Source organism: Manis javanica, chromosome 7 (genome assembly GCF_040802235.1).
Source record: "Manis javanica isolate MJ-LG chromosome 7, MJ_LKY, whole genome shotgun sequence".
Lineage (NCBI taxonomy): Eukaryota > Metazoa > Chordata > Mammalia > Pholidota > Manidae > Manis > Manis javanica.
This window is the reverse complement of record NC_133162.1, coordinates 107,336,729-107,364,276: the sequence shown is the minus strand read 5'-3', so window position 1 is coordinate 107,364,276 and position 27,548 is coordinate 107,336,729. Positions and strand designations below refer to the sequence as shown.

At 36.9% G+C, this 27,548-nt stretch overlaps 1 protein-coding gene across 1 annotated transcript in view; it reads right to left on the bottom strand.

Annotated features, from left to right (window-relative positions):
- Positions 1–27,548, bottom strand: part of THSD7B (thrombospondin type 1 domain containing 7B) — a 905,223-nt gene that overhangs the window by 94,342 nt on the left and 783,333 nt on the right. The window contains exon 16 of the mRNA XM_037020802.2: positions 1,731–1,864. Within this exon, the coding sequence (XP_036876697.2) occupies positions 1,731–1,864 (134 nt within the window). The remainder of the gene's footprint in view (positions 1–1,730; positions 1,865–27,548) is intronic.

Here is a 27,548-nt window from a genome sequence, read left to right as displayed (position 1 = left end):
AAGTCTGAGATCAAGGTGTTGGCAGAATTGGTTTCTTCTGAGGCCTCTCTCCCAGACTTGCAGATGACCACCTTTTCTCTGTGTTTTTACATGGTCTTTTCATCTATGTAGTCTGTGTCCTAATTTCCTCTGATAAGGAGATCAGTCAGATTTGATTAAGGCCCATCCCAATGACCTCATTTCACATTAAGTACCTCTTTAAAGGTTCTATCTCCAAACAGAGTCACATTTTGAGGTACTGGGGATTAGGACTACATACATAGATTTTGAGGGGACATAATCAGCCCCTAACAGTGTGACATTTGGTTGCTGTTATTATTATATCAGGCTCTGTATGCTTGAGCTGAGAGGTATGGCATAAAGGCCCTCTTTCTCAAGTGTGCTTTTCCTTAATCAATCTGCCACAATCGTATGTGTAGCAATTTATTCTTTTAAAGCTTTCTTTTCTAAGATTTTGCTTTGATACTAATAGTCCTGGTTGGGAGGAGAGGGAGGGAAGCCAAAGCTCATTTTACATGTTACTTGATAAACTAGGTTGGTCAGTCATTTCTCAAAGCCAGGAGAGAATAAGACACAGGAGACACATATTTTGAAGAGAACAAGGTAGGAGCCCCAGGTGTGTGACAGCCCAGGCACATGAATCCCCAGGGGAATGTGCAAGGAACAAATGGAAAGAAAGACAATTTGTCAGCTGTGTGCTTGGGTTGGTGATGAGATGTGCCTCTACCATTTTGCCAACAGCTACTTCTTCTAACATGCCTAACAGTGATTTTGCATTATCAGGACAAAGTCTCAGAAATGATGGGCATATAATGAATTACTGAACAAAGTAAATTCACCGATGCTGAGTAACAATCAATACACACGAGGAGGCTCTGCCTTGGCAACTGACTTCAGTCTACCAGTTAACTCAGTAGGGAGCCATCTGATTGGAGTGCTATCTGTCTATTTGAAGTGGAGCTTCCTAAAGCTGGCACAGTGATGCACTATGCTCATGCAGTTGAGTAGCTGACTACACTGTTTTCTCCTTGATTTTGCATACTAATTATTGTTTATCATTAATAGATTTTGCTTATTTAGTCTCTAACATTTATTGCCATTATCCTCAGTTGATAAGGAAATTATTTTTCTTTCTTTTCAAATCATTTCTAAATAGAACATTTTGAAGAACTCAGGCCAAATGTTTCTTCGGCTCACCACTGCTACATTTACAAAACAAAACCTTTAAACAAGCTTTTTCAGTAAATAACTCAACATTCAAAAAATTATTTCAAAGATGTGCTGTTCTTATATTAAAATACACTGCTACTGTTCATAGGTATTCTCAGACTTTATTTTCCAAGGCCAATAGTGGGAGTTTAAATTGGCCTTTTCAAGATATTGACATCCAAAATTAAGATAATGTCCATCAACTAATACTAACCATAAAGCAAAAGAGAGACATGACTTAACAGTCAAATCTCCTGATTTGTTAACAGTGATGGCCATGGATCTGGAGGGATGCCAGGCAGCTCCATGCAGTTGGCTTTCCTGCTGAAGTCCTTTGCAGGAAATCCCAATATACATATGACAGTTCAAGGCACATACACTTCCAGGATTCTCAAAGATGAGCAAAAGCCAGAGTATATGATGTGAAAACAAGAGTGTACTTGGAAAAGCAGCACTATTGTTTTTATAAAAATGTGTAAATTCCACTGCCCCATTTCCCAGATGTCTCCATTTCCACACACCTGATTTTCCTAGATTGCATTCCTCCTCCACAGCGTAGGGACCTCAGCTCATTGTGGATTTTGCATGGAGACCAGTGTTCTACAACCCAGGAATACTGATTGCACTCACTGTAACATGGGACTGCCTCATGCACCTGTCAAGAACAGGAAAGGAGAAAAAATTATGTGGAACTATCCAAGTTATAGAAAAATAGCCTATTTTTTAGTAATGACTGCCAAACATAACCCAAGAACTACACTCTGGCCCAAACAATCAAACTGCCTTCCCCAAAAGCAAGATATATTTGACTTCTCTGAAATTACTGACTTGCCTAAAGAAAAACACAGGGGAAACCAACTAAAACATGATGGTATGCCTTCACAAAAGAGAACAAAAGATGGTCATTTCTTACCACAGAGAATAGGAATTTCATTATCATTTCATTTCCTCAAAGAGCTCACACAGCATCTGTTAGATGGCCCAGCTCTCAATTATATCGCATACTGTATTCTCAGATGTACTTTAAGATGTCAATTGAAACAAATATATGTAAGGAAAATTTACTCTTGAATATAATAGGTTCTTTGAATGAATGCATAAGGAAAGTGATATTATTTGCACTTAAAATTTCATTTTATGCCCCCAAATGGTCAATACTAAAAGGCAATCATTTAGTCTCCTGGGCATTGTGGCTTCACATGAATTTAGCCATTTGTAGGATGTTTTCAGAGCATAGCTAAAACACACAGACACACATACATGACAAATACTTCTAAACTGTTAAAGGCTCTACATGATTACTGACTGAATATTTACAATTTTATGGTAAAAAGAATGAATACAGTAATGAATTCTTGGGTTACTTGCTATGCATTTGCTTGTGATGATTTTTTCCTGAAATTTTATCCCAGTGGGTAGTCAACTGAGTTTTCTGCCTCTTTTTAGGACTGAATTTAAAACGCACTGTTTCTCAATATAGACCATCCACTCTCCCTTGGTAAGAAAAAAAAAACCAGAATAGTTCCATTACATGATATATTACTCTAGATGCACAGATGGCTCTAGTGTAGCATGCTGATGAAGGGTGATCTGACATATTACCAAAATAATTAATTAATGCTTTTCCTTTTAAATAAGAATGCAAGCCAGCATTCTTTTCTCCCCTTGCTTTTTAAAAATCCCATAAAATTGTAGATGATGACTAGGCAGTGCTATCCAAACAGAACTATTCTTTGCAAGTTTCCACTAAATGCAAGGGAAAGTGCTATGTAATGGGATAATCAGAAAACAAGATTGGAGCACTGTCAGCATGTTAGATGGAAATCAAATGAGAAAAAGTTATTTGTGAGACAGACAACATCTTAGGAACCACAAATAGTGTCAGAAACTATTTTTAACTGTGGGGTTCTATTTGGCTCTCACATGTAGAGTGCACAGGGATAAGGGAAACCACAAAGTGAAAAATATGCAAGCCAAAATGTAAGGAGATGGGAAAATAGAAGTAGAAGTGGTTGTGATGAAAGTAAGGAATCAAGTAACAAAAAAAAAATCACCTTTCACACGGTGAATGCTGACAAGTATGGAATGAAAGGGTCAAAAGCAGAGCCTACATTAGAATAAGGAGCTAATAAGTTGTAAGGGAGAAAAGTTTGCCCAAAAAACTCACAGGACAGTGGAGGCAAGAACAAACCTCTGAAAAGGCATTACCCCCCACTGAACAGACAGGAGGGAAGTGAGCTGGGGACAGCTGGGGGTTTAGCTGACCCAACTGCACCATGGAGATGAAGCTTTCACTAAGCACGTGCATTTGTTCTATTAATTCCTCAATATGCACCAGACAACTTAAAGAAAGCTGTATGGCTTTCATATGAGATATAAAACATATGCCGAAATGCCTTGCACAAATGGGGTGGATGAAAAATTAATTTAAAAAGTCATTTTTCCCATACCTCATGCATGGATCTGTGAGCAAATGGATGAGATATCCTCACTGCACTAAAACTATCAACACCAATCAGAGCTTATATTTCCACTCTCCCTCCCATAGAATGCCCCAGGTTGGATGGAAAATGAAAACTGTTTAGTTGCATGTATATCTGATACATACTTTGAATACCTGGTCTATTGGCCTATTGAATGCCAATTTACTGGTTTTCTGTTTCTCTTTCTACAGATCTTTACATTCATTCAGATCTCTCACTTTAGTTAGGTCTCTGCCCACACTGGTGATTTACATCTGTAGCAGAGTAGCTACTCTCAGTAACAAGCTATTAGAAGATAGGGTGCATGTCCCTGTAGAAAGAAAGATGTTGACCCACCCACCTTCTTGACTAATGGTGTAAAAAATAGCAACTCATAAAGATTCTCTAGTCACATGGATTTATTTGATTTTCCCCCTATGTGTCTGCTATTTCAATATTGCTCATATCACTTCTAGCTGACAAATCCCTACCCTTTCTTTAAAGTCCAAGGAAACCCCACCACCTCCACAAGGTTTCATGACTCCATCTGATGTATCTTCCATACTCAGTGACAATCTGTTTTAAGCAGACTTGTAGCCAGGTTATAACAACAAGATGCTCACGTGCAGAGCTGGGGCAGTGGTAGTGGTCAGGGCCACACTGGGAGCTGCTAGGGCAGCAAACACATTCAGTAAAGTCATCACATGAGTCCCCTAGTGTCTCCTGTCTCTCACAGTACATTAGCTCTTTCTCTCACCTTAGTCTTTTTTTAAAAAAATATTTATTATTCATTTTTAATGTAAAATAGCATATGCAATGATAAGACATAATAATAAAGCAGACACTTGTAACCCACTATGTGGCCCAAGAACTAGAATGTGACTGAGACCACTGACTCTGCCTGTCTCTCACTTTAGTCTTAATAATGGCTTAACATCTCTGAGAGGATACGCTCAGAGAAACACAACTTACACTCTCCACACCTAAAGATGCTTCTGGTTCTAACCCAGGTCAGACCTGGACTGTCTGTTTGTGCCACTACTTGAAGGAAACGTGTGAGTCTTAGGCAGGCAAGGACTTGTTTCCATGATGTCTGCATTTTACAAGACATCGAGAGGAGGTTGGTGCTCATAAGTTATTTGTTGAGTGGAAATTCATGTTTGAAGGGGCCAGGTTGCTAAATGGCCCTCACTTAATTCTCTAGAGAAAATAGACCCACTAAATGGAATGTGTAAAGGATATTTTAGCCCAAAGGACAAGAGGAAGGGACAAAAATGAAAACCTTTGCTTTCCATTATGGTGTTTTGCTAAAGAATAGCAGTCAGAATATCATCAGAAGGCATTGCCTGATGATTTTGTTATGGGAAAGGTGCATAAGGAACTGTAGGTCCAAATAACTGTAGGAATTGTCATTTTAAAGTTCTTGTCCATCAGGCAGGGGACCTTACCTAGAGGATCAAAAATACCCACAAGAAGCAAAAGGCAGCAGGCATTCAAGAATAAAAATTACTACCCAGATGGCCAATTTCTTCTCCTGTCAGCCCTTTATGTTCTGGCTGTTTCATATTGCTATTTAGTTGCTGCTTATTATAGTTTCATAATGGAAATGTGTTAAAGCATGGACTTTATCAGGGAATCATATGGGAATGTTCTGAAGGAGAGAAATGAGCCATGGGAAAGTTAAATGAAAATCATTTCTAAATGGCACAAATTAGGAAGAAAATAACAGGCTTTAATAAGGCCACAAATGCTAAAAAATGCCACTGAAAACTCTAAATCCCCCGAGAGAGGTAACCTTTCATTCTCCTAGTAATAAGTCCTATTTATTACTTCTTCAGTGGAGAAATGTGTTTTTATAATTTTGCTAGTTCCAGAGTCCCTTGCATCATAAACTCATTCACTGAGTCAGTCTTTTAATATTTATTCAATAGGCCTTTGCTCATGGTAATTGATCAATTTAATTAAGTACTATTTTCTTATACTGCTCTCCAGTGACAGACTGACTTCCCTGGCATAAACTTGGAAGTACTGTCTCAATGGGCTTCAGTGGGTGTCGCTTTTTACACATCAGAGTCTAAAGGTTCACAGGTTCAAATAAAGCAAACAATCCAACAACTACCACGATAAAAAAAAAAAACAAAGGAAAATTCATGGTCTTCAATTTTCTGTGGCAATAATCCTTTGCTCTGATGAAGCTGCCAGTGAAGACCTAGGCAGAAACCGTCAGGGTCAAGATTCTATGTTGGGCACTGCGGCCACTTAGAAGAACTTGAAAATCAGTTCAAAGGCCCATGTGGGATCAGAGATTCATACAAACCAGAGCCAGGGTCTGTCCCATTGGAGTGTGAGAGGAAATCCCCAAGAGTGATGAGATCAATCAGGCTCTATGGGTTTCCTTCTCCCCCACATGTTATGAGCTCTTATAAGATGGGCAAATTGCCTTTGATCACGTCCGGAATCCTTATACTTTAATTCAAGAACTTCCCTCCCAGCCTTTTTCTACTTGTCAATGTTTCTTCCCTTTCTTCTTCCAGGGCTCACATTTTCCCTTCAAAAGGGTCCTGTAGGCCACACCCTCCCTCAACTTACCCACTTCTGCCCCTGTTCTTATTCAATCAGCAACTAAAGTATGTTTGCCTCCATTATGGCTTGTCTGACTGACTGGGAAGGATCACATTTACACAAACTTTGCTTCCATTTTGGTTAATCATGCACTTATTTTTTTGCACAATGTAATATTTGCAGTGCTTCAGTTCAGTCCTGATGCAACTGCACCCATGCTTTAGAACATGCCTATTACTAGCCAATCCCTCCACAATAATGCTGTGGAGAACTTCACAGCTCATATGAGACATTCTATGTCTTGGGTCTCAATCATCACAATTTTTGAGTTAGATAGAGTTGGAACAACTTCTCTTTACAGGTACAAATAACGAAACTTTAAAGAAGCTTGGTTCATCATTTATGGCTTATAAATGGCTAGTCTTATGCCCACACTGAAATTTGAGAATCCCAGCCTAGTGATGCCCCTAATGCAGGGGTTCTACCTGTTTAGCTTGTTTGGGCACATCATCATGCTCTGAGAATATCTTTTCAATGATGAAGAAAATGCTAATATTTAAAAATTCCTGGAATGGAAAACCAAGAACAGAATTTTCAGATGTCAACATAGTAGATGATGCCTATTATTTTATACAGAGAAAAACATTGCAATTCATTCCTCATCTTCAGACATGGAATCTCCTTTCACAATCCCAAAATCCAAAAAGTGTCTCAGAAAACTAATTTCCATGCTTAAAGCAAGAACAAGCCCATGTCTTTCAGGTAGTTGCAATCTTTGTGTGAAGATTGTGGGTTTAAAAAAAAAATCCAAAGGTATTTTTAAATTAATATCTGTGGGAAAACCATTATGCCTGTCATTTTGTGTTTTGTGTTGGTCAAGAGGGCAGCATTGGAATTAGGTTTATTTTTTGGAACTATGGAGTTCAGTGATCCATACTCAGCTGTGTGGGTAATTGTGCTTCAGCCCAGATGCTCAAGTCTGAGGCCCTGGGTGACCTTCTCTTCCAGGACTGAATAAGCATGGCCCCAAGCCATGCATGTACTCCTCCCCTTTCCCCTTTTTCATGCCTCCTTTAAAGATAGTACACTCAGCCCAGATATTACAGAGGGCATTTGAGAGAGGGGGCCAGAAAGCTCTCATCTAAAAACCATGGCTAAAGTGCATTTATCTGCACTGATACGGTTTAGGTTATTTATAATGGCAAATTAAGTAGAAATGCTCTAGGTTTTGTTTAAATACATAATATTATATTTCCTCTACAGCAGATCTACATTTCTTACTGTGTGCTATTTAAGTGACTCTGAAACTAAACCATGGTCTTAAAGTGAACTGCATAGTAAAGGACAACCAGCAGCAAAAATTATCGTGTTTTCCCATAAAGTTCATGATATTCTATAGTAAAGTGTGTGCGTACATACACGCCCATGCACAGGCACTGATAGGGTTCCCTCTGTGCCTGGTAAGTGTTACACAACTGAAGGGGCATACTGACAGATGCCGCCTGGGGCAAGGTGAGCTAGAAGGCCCACATGCTGTACCACAGCACTATGTAAACCACCATAAAATAGAATGAGAGAGGGAAACTCACTCCAAAGTTCAGATTGCTTTCTCCAATACCCTGAGAGATGCCACCGAGTGCCATGCTGTGCAATGGCAAGAAATCAGATGGGATTTTACAGATTGTGCACAGCATGCCAGAGACTACTGTCGCAGTGGCCTTTACAAATTTCATAGGACAGATTGCAGTAATCAGTCAACCTGAAGTGGAAAAAGAAAAGCTTATGCCAACTATGATAGATACTTCTAGAAGACTCTGGAAAAGCTGAACTCAGAGCCCTTCAGAAAGAGGTTATGGATGAACCTTGAGGACATTATGAAAAATATGCCAATAACACAAAGACAAATATTGCATGAGTCTGCTTATATGAAGTGTCTCAAACACTTAAACTCAGTGAAGAAAATGGTGTTGTCAGGGGCTGGAGAAGAGAAAAATGGAGAGATGCTAATCAATGAGCATAAGATTTCACTTATGCAAGATGAGTAAGTTCTAGAGATCTGCAGTACAACCCTGTACCTATGGAGAACAGATACTGTGCTATATGCCCTTAAAAATCTGTTAAGAAGGTAGGTCTCACATTAAGTGTTCTTACGAAAAAATTTTTTTTAAGTTTAAAAAGAGGTAGGTGTCACAGAGGGAGTTAGATTGCACCATGGAAACCTGACCAAAGGAAAAAATATTTTTGCCTTTATTGTCTATGTGATATTGTCTAGGAATCTGTTGCAAATCTATACAGACAGATGGATACACAGACAATCTGTCCCAGCATGACTACCAGAGTTCAGGGGAGGAAGGTAAGCTTTCTTTGTTCAATTGGAAAAAGAGTCTGGAATGGAGCATACTATCCTGGAAGGTAACAAAAGTTTTCAAGTTACAGGCATAAGGTAGTGCTAAAACAGAGATGAGCAGAAACTGACATCCTAAGGATAAATAAATCAGAAATATCTATGGTATGGTTTGGGTTTATCAAGAAAAAAGGAGGAGAAAGGGTTTAGGCCTGAGGCTTGCAACTCATTACCTAAGTGTCAACTACAAATGAAGGCTTTGGGAGGAACCTTTACTTTCCTTTGGCCTCTGCTGGGAGGAAGTCTTGTATAGCTCCCACTCTCACTGGTTGACAGCAGCATGCTAGCCGTATACTCTGGGTTACATGCAACTGTCTCTTCACTCAATAAATGCAAGGACCCTATGGAAACATGTCTAGGAAATAAATATGATTCAGATTATGAAAGTATATTTGTATAAAGGAGCTGTATAACCTAAGGTGCACACTCCTTTGGCAGAGAAATCCTGTTTGTGTGGGTAGGCTAGCAAACACAAATGCACAAGGTTGGGTAGCCCGACTAATCTTAGATGAGCTACTTTGGATGAGGGTTAGTCAATTGACCAAGCAAACAAACCAAAAGCTGTATGTCATAAACTGTACAAGAGGGCAAGAGGAAGTCTAGAGACTGCAGCTAGCTGGGGAAGCAAATGGGAAAATGTAATGTGATTTATATCAAGAGGGATATTCCAAATAGAGTTTGGGGAACAGAAATCATGTTGAATGGGAGGAGATGAAAGTGTGTGAGAACTCAGAGAAAGGTGGGGATGGTTTCAGTCCCAATACAAGATCATTGTTATGAATAATGGTCATCACAGCTGCTATTTTCACAAAGCTTCCAATATAACAAGGAAGAAGAGGCGCCAAGATTTGGTAGTGAAAACCAAAGAAACAAGCCAACATCAGTGCCACTTTGGGGAATCATTTAAGATTAGTATATTCTAGAACCTGGAGACACATTAAAGCTCTTTTTTTCACCAATGGAATTGTGAAAAAACAGGCAAGGTGTCAGCTTCCCAAGGGCCCTGAATCCCAGGCAGAATTGCTGATGAGGAGAGCAGCTGAACCTCTTGGGTATTTGCCAGGGAAACATCACAGTATATTTACAACGTATTTCCGCTTCCGTTGGTTTAGTTGGGAAACATTGCATGACATGTAAAGCAATCCAGTCTTTGGAAAGTTTGCTTGCAACATATCAAAATTCAGAGAAGGCAAGCATAAAACAGGCTTCCAGGACCATGTCCAGAAAGAAAGTTCCATAACTGGTGAGAAATGCCTTTTCCCGTGTTTCACATGCAATGCACCCTCTGGGCCTACCAGGCTAGTCTGTTGGTCATTAGCACAAACCTATCCTACTCTGCAGTGCATGGGAGTGCTCACATCCCTTATCCCAGGGTCTCCCAGGAAGTTAAAGAGAACAGAACAAAAGAAGAGATCACGAATGGCCATGATTCTGTCTAGTAAGACCAGTTTAAAAAGAAGGATAAACATAATTGCCATCTGTAAACCACATTCCTAATTTGGCTGATTTCTAAATGATTCTATTGTAACAGGCAAGAGAAGAGGAGGAAAGCAAGAGAAAATAGACAATTATTAATTCCTTATAGTTTAGGGCCAAAAGGAGAAAGAAACATAATTGTTATAAAATATCCTTAAAGAGATATTTTGCACAAAGGGGTTATGTGTCACACACACACACACACACACACACACACACACCTTTTCTTCTTTTGTACATAAATTTATGAAGGAGGAGTTCTAAGGCTGATCTGTGCTCTAACAGTTTTCCCTGTTAAAATGCAGGCCAGACATAGCACTAAATGGCTTTTTAAAATATGAACTTTTTGTGTGAGTTCTCCTATAACAAACCTAATGTGTCTGGGACAAAGTTAAAGTGAAATGGAGAGCCACAAGTGATGTTTTATAATCCAGGATGGCACAGCCTGACCTTTGCAGAAATGAGAGGCAAGATTGATTGGATAACGGAATCTCTGCCATTCACATGCATGGTGATAAATTAGGTTCTTGGCTCTGATTTCCACCCTAGTTTTATCAGCTGGAACTCTTATTAGGGACTAATTGAAAGCTGCTGCTTTATGGAATAAAATGTATTTTGCTGGAAACATTCTTCCTCTGAGGCAGACAGTGAGGAAGAGACAAGGACTGATGCAGACCTTTGCGTTGCTTCACAGAATAAAAATAGAAGATGACTGCTGAAGGAAGATGATAGTTTAAGGCAGACCTGCACCTGGCCTCCATTTTGATAAACTTTAGTTTGACCAGAGGAAAGACAGCTAATGAAAAAGTAGAAGTCATATCTAACAAGACAAAATATTATTATATACAACATAAATAATGAACATATTCCTAGGTTATTGCAAACACAGGCTATTTGAAAAACTTGACAATGAAGGTCTTAAAATGTGTTCCAGAATGATCATTTAACCTATCTCCATAAAGTGGGCAAGTTTCTACAAACTAGGCCTTGATAAGAAGTTAAACCATAAATACACATGTCCGTGTGCAATCAACAACAGTCTTTCTGGGATATTTATTAAGAATTAATAACTCCAGAAATCATATTTTCTGCAAAAAATCCTCCCACTCCACCAAAAAATAAAACAATGAATAAATGAGCGTAGAAATAATTAATGTCTGACATGCTTCTTGAAAAGCCTGCCTAGGCCAAACTATGCTGCTGATATCACCTAAAGCTAACATTTTTGCCCTCTTCATAATTAACTATTTAGGAATTTTAGTATTATGCGCCAATAATGCATATCTGATTGTTTATCATTGTACTCTGGTCCCAAGATTTGAAAGTAGATAGCCAAATGAATTCAGTCTTCTATTTTCTAGATTTATGTGATTTTAAAATTCTTTCACTTCTGAATTTATTTCTGATTTCTCTGAATGTGGATGCTAGTAATTGGACAGTATTACCCATTTCCCCATCTGGTTATGGATGCCTTGAATTGAGAAAAATATAAGCTTCTGAAGAATTGGCTTTTCTTCTTTTAAAGGCAGATTATATTCAAGGTAGTCAGCACCCACCATGCCTAACTAAAGGCAGACCCTGCTGGCATGAGGAAGCCAGGCTCACAGTGACAACTGGATATCTCAGAATGTGGGAGCATTTCTTGAACATCTTTAATGTTGCATGTAGCATCTGGCATGTGGGGGCCCACAATAGGCTCATAATAAATGCATGTTGAACTGAACTCTAGGAAGTAGGGGATTTATGGTTCTACATCAGCTGACATCTCATTTTGGTGGAGGGGATGTGTGTCTGTTAAAATATTCTTCGTTAGTGGGAATCATTGATTGATGAAATGACATTTGTAGACCAATTTAGGAGACAGGCAGCATCAAACACTTTGCTCGTGTTGGGTTCCTGTCCTCCATTATTGGATTCCTTGGTTGGATCCTATTACATTGATAATGTGGTCCTCTTCAGGGGCGGCTTCATGTCAGTGATGGGTCAAATGATCCTTTATACTGTGTGAAGGATTATCTGTGGTCTAGTGAGCAGAGAAATATGAAGGAAGCTGTGAGAAAGAGGTTTTGTTTCAGGTTCTGCCTTTGATTTCCTGGCAGCTCACTTAAGGGACTCTTGGGACCCAGCTTTTCTCTTCATAACCTGACATTAATACTTTCAAGAAAAGTACAGTAATGGTATATGAGCTTTAGAAAATTTGAAAGAGTTCCCTATAATAAGTACTACTTGTTTTGAGTAAGAGTAGCATTGAAGCATTGAGTTGAACAAACTTTGGAGCTGAAAGCAGACTATGAGATCATCTATTCCCACAGCATAGCTCTTTCTATCAAATATACACCTGCACACCCACGTATATTAATATAGTGAACTTTGAATAGTTCCTAACACTGCATGCTCAAAACCTGGGAGAGGTGACAGATGGAGACAGACAAATGCCTTGAAGTTTGTATGCTTTTGCATCCTCCAGAGCCCCTAGTACATTGCTGAGTAAAAGAGATGCAAAGTCAAGTAAGAGCTAAGCCAGGAAAACAACCTCAGTTATTCCAAAAACAGCACTATTATTTCTGATAAAGGCACTAAGGAGTATTTGCAATTCCATAGTCATGTAAATTTTTAACATTTCTCTTAAGCATGAAATGATTCTTCCTAAAAGGAAAAGTCTTTTTATAGCTGGTCATATAAGTGCCCTATGATGAAAGATTTAATTAAAAATCATTAACAATTTAGGGATCATTTACTACATAGAAGGTAGAGAATAAGCTATTGAAAAGGAATAGAATGAAATAAGTTGAATTTCATGAAAATTAGTTTTCATTAAAATTATCTGATAATAACAGCTAAAGATCTTTTGCCAGTTAGATGGTTTAAGAATTGGAACTAAATAGCATACTTACTCATTTACTTATGCATTCTTTCATTTTACATTTACTGATGTACTACTATGTAAGACCCAGAATCTCCTTAGACATCAGGCACAAATCTTTTTCTCATGTGTAAGCATTGTCAGACTATGTTCCATGGGTCAAATATGGTCTGCCACTTTATCTTTCTTTTTTAAAAAATGAGATGTGATTTATTTATCACAAAATTCACTCATTTAAAGTCAGTGATTGTAAAAAACTATAACCACAAAGTTGGGCAATAATCACTACTTCTAATTACATAATATTTTCACCACCCCAAAAAGAAACCTTATACCCATTATCAGTCACCACCTATTCTATCCTTCCCCCTGACTTTGGTGAGCAGCCATAAATCAACTTTATGCCTCTATGGACTTATCTCTTCTGGACACTTCATTTAAATGTAACTGTATAACATGTGGCCTTTTGTGTATGATTGCTTTCACTTAGCATAATATTTTCAAAGTTCATCCGTGTTGTAGTATGAATAAGTACTTCGTTGGTGTTTATGACTGAATAACATTCAGTTGTATGGATAAACCAAATTTGTTTATCCAGTCTTCAACTTGATGGACATTTGGGTTGTTTCCATCTTTTGGTTCTTATGAATAGTGCTGATAGGAACATTTGTGCACAAGTCTTTGCATGGATACATGGTTTCGGTTCTAGGAGTGGAACTGTTGGGTCATGAGGAAACTGTATCTTTTAACTATTAAGGAGTTCTCCAGAGTGACTGAAGCATTTCACATTTCTACCAACAATGCATGAGGATCACAATCACTCTACATTCAGCACTTATGATTATCTTTTTAATTTTTATTATAAGCATCTTAGTGGGTGTGAAGTTATATCTCATTATAGTTTTGATTTGTATTTCCCTAATGATTAATGCTGTTTATTATCTGAGCATCTTTTCATGTGCTTATTGACCTTCTGTATATCTTCTTTGGAGAAATGTCTACTAAAGTCCCGTGCTCATTGATTAATTGGGTTGTCTTATTGCTGAGTTGTAAGATTTCTTTATATTGCCTGAATCCTAGATTGTTATCAGATATATGATTTGAAAATAGTTTTTACAATTCTGTGGGCTCTGTTTCCATTTTTTTGATGATGTCATTTGAACTGCAAATTTTTTAATTTTGATGAAGTCCTATTTACTACTTTTCCCTTTTGGTTGCTTAAGCTTTAGGTATCCATTTCGTAATCCAAGACCACAAAGATTTACACTGATGCTTTAAGAGTGTAACAATTTTAGCCTTACATTTTTATCTTTGGTCCATCTTGAATTTGTGTATATGTGTGAGGGAGTGGTGCAGATTCATTCTTTGCATGTGGATATCCTTTTTCCATGTAGCATTTGTTGAAAAGACTATTCTCTCTTCATTGAATTGCCTTGGCACCTGTGTTAGGCTGAACAGAGGCCTCACAAAGACACCTATATCCTATTCCCTGGAACCTGTGAATGTTACTTTATATAGCAAAAGGGACTTTGTATAGTGATTAAATTAAGAATCTTGTGATAGGAGGATTATCCTGAATTATCTAGGTGGGTCAGATATAACTAAAAGAGTCCTCATAAGAGGATCAGGAAAAGGTAACATGTGGGAATGATGTGAAAATGAAGCAGAGACACATAGCCACAAACACTGACAGTCTCTAGAAGCCAGAAAGCAAGATACAGATTATCACTGGAAAATCCAGATATGGACTATCACTAGATGTGTGATAATGTGTTACAGCAATGATAGGACACTAATACAGCATCCTTGTCAAATCAATTGATCAAAAATATATGGGTTTATTTCCAAATTTTCAGTTCTATGCCATTACCTTTTGTACAACTCAGTCTTGATTAATGTAACTTTGCACTAAATTTTGAAACCACAAGGTGTGAGTCCTGCAGCTTTATTGTTTTTCAAGATTATTCCTTTGCAGACTTTACATGATTTCAGTCCATTTCAATTTATTGAGATTGTTATATATCCTAACATATGCCTATGGTAGAGAATGTTCCATGCACAGTTGAGAAGAATTTATATTTTGCTGGTTATAGGGTGGAATATTTTGTACTTATGTATTGGCACTCTTTATTTCCTCATATAGATTTGAAATTTGTCTAATGTCTTCTCATTTCAGCATCAAAAAGTCCCTTTAGAATTTCGTCTATGGCTAGAAATGAATTCTTCCAGTTTTTTTCTTTTAATTTGGAGTTTCTTAATTTTTCCTTCAGTTTTTGAAGAATGCTTTTACTGGATATAGAATTCTTGGTTGAATCTTCTTTTTCAGCCCTCTGAATATGTCTTTTTACTGCCTTCTGGCCTCAGTGGATTCCAATGAGAACTCAGCTACTAATCTTGCTGTTGATTACATACATATGATGAATCACTTCTCTCTCACTTCTTTCAAGACTCTTGTGTTTAACTTTGACAGTTTTATTTAAAGATGGGATCTTTTAAAATTTATTCTAAATGGAGTTTGTTGAACTTTTGAGTGTGTAGATTAATGTTTCTCACCAAATTTAGGAAGTTTTGACCTTTATTTCTTCAAAAATTGTTTCTCTTTTCATGTGCCCTGCTCTTCTGGGGCTCCCATTAGGCAAATGTTTGTATACTTGGTAATATCCCATAGATTTCTGAGGCTCTACTCATTTTTCTTTATTCTTTTATCTCTCTCTTCCTCAGACTAGAAAATCTCAACTGATACATCTTCCAGTTCACTTTTTTCTGTCTGCCCAAATCTACTGTTCAGGCCCTTTTTCAAGTCTAGAATATCTATTTGTTGCTTTCTTGTAATTTCTATCTCATTATTGATTTTCTTTATTTAGTTTAACACCATTCTTATACTTTCCTTTAGTTCTCTGAACATATTTAAAATGGCTGATTTAGCATCTTTGTCTAGTAAATTCACTTTCAGCTTCTTCAGAAACACTTCACTGCTGGCCTGCCTTCTCATAGTTTTTTGTTGATACTGGACATTTAAAATAATACAGAAACCGTGGAGACCGGACTTTTCCCTTTCTATAATGTTCATTGTTGATGCTACTTTTTATTATTATTTGATGATTTTTTTGAACTAATTCTGGGAACTCTGTGTTATGTCTAATGATCTGAAAGAGATTTCTTTTAATGCCCAGCACCAATAAATCTCCCAGTCTTTGCTGAGAGGCTCTGTATGTTGGGGCATACATTCAACATGCAGCTAGACAATTTACAACTCTGCTTTTGACTTTACTTTCTGCTTGCACCGAGCTTCAAGGTTAGCCTGAGGTGAGGAGGTCTTGTCCAAGTGTTCCTAGCATGTGCACAGCCTTATGAATGTGCCTCATAACTCACAGGAATATGTCAGAATTTTGCAAAACCCCTATGAATATCTCATTCTCTAAATTTTCCTTTTAAGTTTTTGTTACCCTGTTGTTTGTCCCAATCATTAACTACTATCTCAGGTAGCCACAAGTTAACTAATTGTCTGTTTTGGGCTAATGTTCCCAAGCTGCTCATACTAGTCTAGTTTTGACTCAGGGCAAAAAAACACAGCCTTGTGAGTGGAATCTTCCAGGGTACCACCAAACAGTAAAACAGTGGTAATTCCTTAAGAATAGGACTTTGAAGGAGCACAGTCCTGTTCAGCCATCTGTAGAGGCTGCCAGACTCATTTTTTTTTTTACCACAGCCATGAGAATTTCTTTCAAGGCTACTGTGGAGTTGGGGTTGGGCACCTGGAAATAAGACAAGATAAAATCAATAGTTTTCTGTTCTGAGATAAAGATGAATAAATGCTCCCCAGGTTGCTATAACCTGTAATTTACAGAGTCTAAGAAACTTGATTTGCACAATTTTTGCTGGTATTCCTGTTGATTTTATGCAGGGGAGGATTTTGGTAGATCCCTTCTCCAATATTTTCACTGACATTATTTATTTCTTTATATCAAGTTTTACCGAGTCAAAGCCATGCTTGGTCATGTGTGCATTGTCTCTGGAAGTGTTCATGCTGCTATGGCAGAGCTGAGGCATTGTGATGGAGATCTTATTGTCTGCAAAGTTATATTTGCTTACCCTTTTCCTAAATCTCACAGTCCATCTTATATAAGATGCTATAATCTATATTAAACTTTTATATTTTAGTTTCTATATTGTCTGACCAATTTGGAGGAAAATTTCAAGCAAGATCCTTTTCCTGTGTAAATATAAATATAAATGAAATATTCTAATCAGTAAGATGAAGGATTAGTTACTAAGCAGTATGTCATGAACTAGAAGGGGAATGTCTACCTTCTTCAGCCTAAAATAAGAAATGACTTTGAGTCAACAAAATGAAATATTTTGGGTCAGTAAGCTGAAACAGTCTATCCATGCACATACGACACCCAGTATGGTATAAAGTCCTCCTACCAAAAAGTCATCTTTCCTACCCAGAGAAAAAAAGTTTCCATAGAACTCTAAAAATATTTATCATGACAAACATTATAACAACCTTGGAAGTTAAATCTGAGAATGTGAAATGAGTATTTAATTTTAGCAAATTCATCCTCTACATAAGCTGTTTGTATGTGCCCAGAGCATGAAATAGACGACACTCTAAGAATATTAGGTCTTGATTTTCTACACCATATGATCAGAAAAAGTCAGATGATCAAGCAAGGAGGAGTAAGTTTGGGGAGTGAGGTCAGGGAGTGAGTTTAGGGAGTAAGTGCCTGGTAGAGCCAGGAATGAAGGGGAGGGGAAAGCAGGAATTTCTGCTGTCTGTGCTAACTAGAGAAGCAGCAGGGAGTTACCTGGACTAGATGGCTGTCTTTGTAAATATTTCCCTATCACTACATTCTGAAATTTAATATCAGAAACCTTTTCAGAGCCTGGTAAATTCTGCTGATTCTCAAACCTCAGAGCAGTTTTCTCCATATCATAAAATAAACCTGGCATAGCAAATTTATCCAGATATAACTCAATTCTCTGGGTTTCTAAAATTGTCATTTTGATGATGTAAAGGAATTCATTTAACATCAACATATAAATTAATGACTGTCCTATCAGGGGATTTTTTTCCTTCAATGCATAAACAATGTTTTGATCAGGATTTACAAAGAGAAAAAAAGCTGATTTGTGAAGGAAAACATCAAAGCTTCTTTTCACTAAATGAAAACAGTAAAGATCAAAACAGATTGCAACACCAACCTGAGCCTTTGTAGAAGTCCATGTTGGCAGTGCATGACAAGCAAAAGGGAAAGAAAATTATATATGCATTAGTTGAGCTGCTAATATAATGCAAAATTGAAAAAAAAAGTAGAAATCCTTTGTCCTGCTTTCAAAATAAATGGCTTACATTTTCCCTGCTTTCAAAATTAATGGCTTACAGCTACAATTTGAATGTTTCCCCCAGATTTCAAGCAGAATACACCCTCTAGGTAGATACTAAACATGACTATGTGGGAATAAAGAACACATGGATCTGAGAAAGCCAAGCAAATTTTCTCCTTCTGTCGTCTGGCCATGAAAACTGATTCCTAAGACATCGGCTTAAGGAAACACTATGAATTTCTGGAGTTTAATGCAAACGCCCTAAGTATCACAGTTTCAGTTCATCAATTATACAAAAAAACAAACAAACCATATGAATCATTATTTTTGAAACATACAGACCAGACTAACTCTTAGAAATCCATCACATTTGTTCCTACTGCTTACTCCCCCAACTATGTATCTTTACTCTTCAACCGCAACACAGTTTTAATTTACTAATTTCAGTGGTTAATTACTGTCCTCTCCACAACTAGACTGTATGCTCCCAGAAGGAAAGGCCAATATTATTTTTTTTTTCACCATCATTGTATTCTCAGTACTTATCCACTGCTGGTATGGAGTAGATAATTTCAAAAATATTTGTAGAAAGATGAAAGAATGAATGCAGTCTCAAGAAAATATAAATAACCAACATTATAATACATCTGAAAAATTATAACCCAAATCCAAAATCCATTTTCAGGTTGAATTCAAGTTTTACTCCTTTAGGTAATAGATCAGAAATCTCAATTTATAAAATAATAGTGCCAAAGATACTAAGTTGAGTAGGTTGATTAATCATCTATACATCTGGAATCTTAGGAATTTTCATCACATTTGAATCAACATATCCTCATCACAATCTGTAAATAATGATTGTTGGAAATCAGAAGTCACTAAGCCCACAGGCTTTCATAAACTTAGTAGATGACTAGATTACTATCACTATTTCAAAAATTAACATACTTGCCAGCTATAAATTGTATAAGTTAATCAAAAGAAAAATATCTTCAACTTTAGATGGAAGTATAAAAACATTAATAGTGCTGAATGATAAACCGTAGGGGCCAAGGACAGTCTGCCCAAAATATGCTACTTTGTCATGTAGACAATTTTAAGCTGAGAGCAGTCAAAACCCAGGTGGGCTCAAGAGAAGATTTTGCCCTTAGCTTACTACCTAGAAAAATCTAAAATGGGGTTTTTCTCAAAACAGGATTACCACCAGAGATACATTTTATCTGAGTGACTCATCTGCAAACACCTAAGTCCCTAACATCTGCTCTTCTTACTGTCTTGTGAATTCCCCTCCTCCCCTTTGAAGCTCCAGGCCCCTATTCCTTAGCTCAGGATGGCACACATGTCTCATACCTTTCTGTCTTTGAACCTCCTCTAATCTATGTGGAGTTTCTGTGAGTACAAAATTAAATTTGATTTTCTCCTGTTAATCTGTCTCAGTTCAGTTTAATTCTTAGACCACCTAGAGGAAACTTAGAAGGCTAGAGGAAAATTTTTCCTTCCCAAGAAAACTCAGGAAATTTCCGGAGATTAGAAAAATGTCTGTTTCATGGTAACTGTTAGATATAATTAACTTAGAGTTAAGTGATCAATGAACAATGAACTTGATCACACGATTATTTTATTGCCCATTAGTATCACATCTATGGAGATGCGCTATTTTAATATTATATCCAAATGTTGATGATTATTGCCCAAGGGTTGGAATTTAGATCAATGAATGGAGAAATCTGGGTGTATAGCTTGTTTCACTCCTGTTCTGGTAGACACCCTACATATTTTTGCCTGTCAAGAGCTAGAGTTAAGAGGGTTCTAGGAAAACAGTTCCATAGTTCAAGGGTAAAACTATTCAATATCAATAAATTGCACTTCTGTGGAAAGTATGCACAAATATGTGTAAATAATGAATGCATGAACATTAAAGGCCAAGAATTTCTCTCAATGAATAATAATGGGTAATTCCATTAATACAGATGTTTTCATTTGTACAGGGCAAAAATAAAAGCAATCAAGAGCATCTCTTTGTTATTCCTCAGGATACATACAATATCATGTCATCTGCAAATAGTGACAGTTTGACTTCTTCTTTGCCAATCTGGATGCCTTGTATTTCTTTGTTTTGTCTAATTGCTGTGGCTAGGACCTCCAGTACTATGTTGAAAAGCAGTGGGGAGAGTGGGCATCCCTGTCTTGTTCCTAATCTTAGAGGAAAAGTTTTCAGCTTCTTGCTGTTCAGTATGATGTTGGGTTTTTCATATATGGCCTTTGTTATGTTGAGGTACTTGCCCTCTATACCCATTTTGTTGAGAGTTTTTATCATGAACGGATGTGGAATTTTGTTGAATGCTTTTTCAGCATCTATGGAGATGATCATGTGATTTTTGTCCTTTTTGTTTATGCGGTGGATGATGTTGATGGATTTTCAAATGTTGTACCATCCTTGCATCCCTGAGATGAATCCCACTTGGTCATGGTGTATGATCCTCTTGATGTTTTTTTGAATTCGGTTTTCTAATATTTTGTTGAGTATTTTTAGATCTATGTTCATCAGGGATATTGGTCTCTAATTTTCTTTTTTGGTGGGGTCTTTGCCTGGTTTTGGTATTAGGGTGATGCTGGCTTCATAGAATGAGTCTGGAAGTATTCCCTCTTCTATTTTTTGGAAAGCTTTAAGGAGAATGGGTATTATGTCTTCTCTGTATGTCTGATAAAACTCCACAGTAAACCCATCTGGTCTGGGAGTTTTGCTTTTGGGTAGTTTTTTGATTACCACTTCAATTTCGTTGTTGCTAACTGGTCTGTTTAGATTTTCTGTTTCTTCCTTGGTTAGTCTTGGAAGATTATATTTTTCTAGGATGTTGTCCATTTCTTCTAGGTTTTCCAGTTTGTTAACATACAGATTTTTGTAGTATTCTCTAATAATTCTTTGTATTTCTGTGGGGTCCATCATGATTTTTCCTTTCTCATTTCTGTTTCTGTTAATGTGTGTAGATTCTTTTTTTTTTTCTCTTAGTAAGTCTGGCTAGGGGCATATCTATTTTGTTTATTTTCTCAAAGAACCAGCTCTTGGTTTCATTGATTTTTTCTATTATTTTATTCTTCTCTATTTTATTTATTTCTTCTCTGATCTTTATTATTTCCCTCCTGCTGACTTTAGGCCTCATTTGTTCTTCTTTTTCCCATTTTGATAATTCTGTCTTTAGACTATTCATTTGGGATTGTTCTTCCTTCTTTAAATATGCCTGGATTGCTATATACTTTCCTCTTAAAACTTCTTTTTCTGTGTCCCACAGAAGTTGGGGCTTTGTGTTTTTGTTGTCATTTGTTTCCATATATTGCTTGATCTCTATTTTGATTTGGTCGTTGATCCATTGATTATTTAGGAGCGTTTTGTTAAGCCTCCATGCGTTTGTGAGCATTTTTGCTTTCATTGTACAATTTATTTCTAGTTTTATACCTTTGTAGTCTGAGAAGTTGATTGGTAGAATTTCAATCTTCTTGAATTTACTGAGGCTCTTTTTGTGGCCTAATTTATGATCTATTCTTGATATTGTTCCATGTGCACTTGAGAAGAATGTGTGTCCTGTTGTTTTGGGATGGAATGATCTGTAGATATCTGTTAGGTCCATCTGTTCTAGTGTGTTGTTCAGTGCCTCTGTGTCCTTACTTATTTTCTGTCTGGTGGATCTGTCCTCTGGAGTTAGTGTTGTGTTGAAGTCTCCTAAAATGATTTCACTGCATTCTATTTTACCATTTAATTCTGTTTGTATTTGTTTCACATATGTAGGTGATCCTGTGTTGGGTACAAAGATATTTATAATAGTTATATCCTCTTGTTGAACTGACCCCTTTATCATTATGTATTGTCCTTCTTTGTCTCCTGTTACTTTCTTAGTTTTGAGGTCTATTTTGTCTGCTACAAGTACCACAACTACTGCTTTTTCTCCATATTAGTTGCATGAAATATCTTTTTCAATCCCTTTACTTTCAGTCTGTTTATGTCTTTGGTTTTGAAATGAGTCTTTTGTAGGCACCACATAGACAGGTCTTGTTTTTTTATCCATTCTGTAACTCTATGTCTTTTGATTAGTGAATTCAGACCATTTACATTTAGGGTGATTATTGATAGTTATGTACTTATTGCTATTGCAGGCTTTAGATTCATGGTTACCAAAGGTTCAAGGGTAATTCCATTACTATCTGACAGTCTAACTAAACTCACTTAGTATTCTATTACAAACACAACCTAAAGGTTTCTTTATTATTTCTTCCTTTTCTTTCCTCCTCCATTTTTTATATATTAGGTATCATTTTCTGTATGTTTGTCTATCCCTTGATTGACTTTGGGGGTAGTTGATTTGATTTTGCATCTGCTTAGTAATTAATTGTTCTACTTTCTTTGCTGTGGTTTTATTTCTCCTGGTGACAGCTATTTAGCCTTAGGAATACTTTCACCTAGAGCAGTCCCTCCAAAATGTGCTCTAGACGTAGTTTGTGGGAAGTAAGTTCTCTCAGCTTTTGCTTATCTGAAAATTGTTTACTCCCTCCTTCAAGTTTAAATGATAATCTTCCAGATAGAGTATTCTTGCTTGGTGGCCCTTCTGCTTCACTGCATTAAATATATCATGTCACTCCCTTCTGGCCTCTATAGTTTCTGTTGAAAAGTCTGATAGCCTGATGGTTTTCCTTTGTATGTGGTATTTTTCTCTCTCTAGCTGCTTTTAAAGGTGTGTTCTTATCCTTGATCTTTGCCATTTTAATCATTATGTGTCTTGGTGTTGTCTTCCTTGGGTCCCTTGTGTTGGGAGATCTGTGCACCTCCATGGCCTGAGTATCTCCTTCCCCCGATTGGGGAAGTTTTCAGCAATTACCTCCTCAAAGACACTTTCTATCCCTTTTCCTCCTCCTTCTTCTTCTGGTACCCCTGTAATGTGAGTATTGTTCTATTTTGATTGGTCACACAGTTCTCTCAATATTCTTTCATTCTTAGACATCCTTTTTTCTGTCTGCATATCAGCCTCTTTGTATTCCTCTTCTCTAATTTCTCTTCCATTTACCATCTCTTCTACTACATCTAATCTGCTTTTAAAATCCCTCCATTGTATGTTTATTTCAGATATGAAATTTCTTAATGATCGAATCTCCATCCTAAATTTCTCCCTGAGTTCTTAAATGTTTTTCTGTACCTTCATGAGCATGTTTATGATTTTTATTTTCTACTCTCTTTCAGGAGGATTGGTGAGTTCAGTTTTATTTGGCCCTCTTTCTGGCTTTGAGACGTTTTTGTTTGAACCAGGTTCCTTTGACTTTTCAGATTTGTATGTGGCACCCTCTAGTGCCCAGATGCTCTACTCTGTGAAGCTGCTCAGCCCCTGGTGTGATGTTGAGGGTCGCAGGGGAGCAGTGCTGGTGACTGTGGGGAATAAAGAGCTGTTTCCTGCTTCCTTGCTGCAGTGCCTATCTCCACTTTCAGAACCAGTGGCCGAGCACACAGGTGTACGCCTCTGTGGTTTGCGTCTGTAGCTGCCATAGGTGGGGCCTCCCTCTGGCTGGCCTGATGCCAGGGCAGGAGCTGCCGGTTTGTGAGCTAGTGCCGGCTGGCCAGGAGGAAGGTGTAGCAGGCTGTGTATCACAGTGGTGGGTCTTGGAGATGAGTAGCCAGCTAGGGGGATGGAGCACCCGAATCTCCTGAAAATTCCAAACCTGCTGGGCAAAGCATGCCCAGACAACCTTGTCCACCTATCCCTTCTCCATGCAAACTCTGCCCCTTCAGCAGCCCTCTGGCTGCTAGGAAGGCTCTCAGACCATCTGCCTTTCCTTTGTCCCAGATCAGCTGGAATTGGATTTCTGTCCTCCACAAATGGCTGAAATATCAGTCTCTCCAAGTATTCTGCAAGTCTTAGCTTTCTAACCCCACTAATCTCCAGAGCACCATGCAATGTAGGTTTGTGCTCCCAAAGCAGATCTTCAGGATTGGGTGTTCAGCAGTCCTAGGCTTCCACCCCTTCCCTGCCCAATTTCTCTTCCTTCTGTCCATGAACTGGGGTGGGGGTAGGGCTTGGGTCCCATTGGATCAAGGCTTTGGTATGTTACCCTGTTTCTTAAGGTCTGTTCTGTTCTCTAGGTGTATGTAGTCTGATGCAGCCTTCTTTCCTGTTGCTCTTTTGGAATTAGTTTTATTAACTATATTTTCATATTATATATGGCTTTGTCTCACCTCTCATGCTGCCATCTTGAATCTCCTTGTGTATTAATTTTAAATTCTGTGACTTTACTGAATTTGTTTAGTAGTTCCAATAGTTGATTGGTGGAGTCTTTAGGATTTTTAATATATAGTATCATGTCATCTATAAATGGTGATGTGGTTTCACTTCCAACTTTGATAACCTTCCCTCATTCTCTTCCTCTTTTCCTTCTTTTTTATTGTCTAATTGCTCTGGCTAGGACTTCCAATACTGTGTTGCATAAAGCAGCAAGAGTATTCCTGAACTTTGAGAAAAAGCTTTCAGCTTTTCACTACTGTATGATGTTGGCTGTGGGATTTTCACATAGGGCCTCTATTATGTTGAGGTACATTTCTTCTATACCCAGTTTGTTGAGAGATTTTATATTAACTGGATATTGACTTTTGTCAGATGCTTTTTTCAATCTATTGAGATGATCATGTGGTTTGTATCCTTTGCTTTGTTAATATGGTAGTTCACATAGACTGATTTGCAGATGATAAATCATCCTTACATCCCTGGAATGAATTCCACTTGGTCATGGTATATGATCCTTTTAATGTGTGGTTGAATTTGGTTTGCTAATATCTTGTTGAGGATCTGTGTTCATTAGGGATGATGGCATGTAATTTTCTTTTTTTTTTTTGGTAGTGGTTTTGGTATCAGGTTAATGCTGGCCTTGTAAAAATCAATTTGAAAGTGTTACTTCCTCTTCAATTTTTTGGAATATTTTGAGAAAGATAGGTATTAAATCTTCTTTAAATGTTTAATAGAATTCACTTGTGAAGCCTTCTGTACCTGTATTTATTTATTTTTATTGCTTATTTCATAATTATTAATTAGTCTATTCATATTTTCTCTTTCTTCTTTATTAGGTCTTGGCAGATGGTATGTTCCTTGGAATTTATTTCTTCTAGGTTATCTAATTTGTTGGTGTATAATTGCTAATAGCATTCTCTTTGATTCCTCGTATTTCTGTTGTATTTTCTCCTTTCACTTTTGATTTTATCTATTTAGGCCATCTTTTTTCCTTGATGAGACTAGCTAAATATTTGTTGATTCGGTTTGTCTTTTCTAAGAATCAGATATCAGTTTCATTGATCTTTTCAACTGTTTTTTTTGTTTTGTTTTTTTAGTCTCTATTTCCATTCTCATTTTTATTTCCTTTATTTTAGTAATTTCAAACATTGTTATTCTATTTCTAGTTTCCTTTAAATGTACAGTTGATTGTTTATTTGAGATTTTTCTTGTTTCTTTAGCTAGGACTATATTGCTATGACTTCCCTCTTAGACCTGATTTTTCTGTGTCCCAAAGATTTTGGAATGTTATGTTTTTGTTTTCATTTGTCTTTGGGTTTTTAAAATTTCCTTTCTGTTTTCTTCATTGTCAAATTGGTTGCTTAATAGCATGTTTTTTTAATCTCCATGTGTTCTTGTTTTTTCCAGTTTTCTTCTTGTAACTGATGTCTAGTTTTATACCTTTGTAGTTGGAATGGAAAAGATGCTTGATGTGATTTCAATCTTCTTAAATTTACTGATACTTGTTCTGTGTCCTAACAAGTGATTACTGGAGAATGTTCCTTGTGCACTAGAGGAGAATGTGTATTCTGCTATTTTGGGTAGGAATGTTCTGTATATATCAATTAAATCTGGTCTAATGTATTGTTTAAGGCCATTGTTTCCTTACTGATTTTCTGTGTGGATGATTTATGCATTGATGAAAATGCAGTATTAAAGTCCCTTAGTGTAACTGTGTTATTGTCTATTTCTCCCTTTATTTCTGTTAATACTGCTTTATGAGGTTCCTATGTTAGGTTCCCAAATGTTTACAAATGTTATATCCTCTTGGTTGATTCTTTCGTATTGAGAAGTGCCCTTGTCTTTTATTACAGTCTTTGTTAAAAGTCTGCTTTGACTGAGATATATTGCTATCCTAACTTTCTCTTCATTCTATGCAAATGGCATATAATATCTTTTTCCATCCTTTTAGTTTCAGTCTGTTTCTTTAGTTTTAAATTAAGTCTCTTGTAGGCAGTATAATGAAGGGTCTTGTTTTTAATCCATTCAGCCACCCTATGTATTTTGATTGGAGAATTTGCAACATTTGCATTTAAAGTAACTATTGATTGGTATGTGCTTATTGCCATTTCACTAATTGCTTTTTGGCTGTTTTTGAAGTTCCTTTTTGTTTGTCTTCCTCCCATTTCCTTTGTATTTTCTTGTGTTCTTTAATGTTATGTTCAGATTCCTTTTTCTTTTTTGCTCATATATTTACTATGGTAGTAAATACTACTGTTTACTACAGTTTTTTCTTTGTGGTTAACATGAAGTTCACACATAACATCTTATGTATGTAACAGTACCATGAAGTTCACACATAACATCTTATGTATGTCAGTCTTTCAAGTTGATAGTATCTTAATTTTGATCACATTTCAAAACTTTATTTTTTCTGCCTCAATCTTGTATATTTTGATGACACATTTTACATCTTTTTATTTTATGTACCCCTTAACTGCTTACTGTATTTTCAAGCAGTTTTATTAGTTTTGTTTTATCCTTCATACTTCCTTTATGAGTGGCTGATATACCACCGTTATTATTTATTTACCATTTTCAGTGAGATTTTTGCTTTCTTGTATTTCCCTATTATTTGTTAGTGCCTTTTTTCTTTCTCAGCTTAGAGAAGTCCCTTTAACAGTGCTTGTAAGGCTGGTTTAATGGTGATGACCTCCTTTAGCTTTTGCTTACCTGGAAGGCTTTAATCCTTCCTTTTATTTTGAATGATGATCTTTCTGAGTAGAGCATTCTATCTAGTCTTTTTTCCTTTCAGTCCTTTGGATATGTCATGCCACTTTGTTCTAATCTACAAACTGTCTGCTGAAAAAACTGATAAAGGGGTTTTCCTTGTATGTACTATGTTTCTTTTCTCTTGGTGCATTTAAAATTCTCATTAACTCTTATCATTTTAATTACAATGTGTCTGAGTTTGTTTCTCATTTGGTTAACCTTATTTGGGA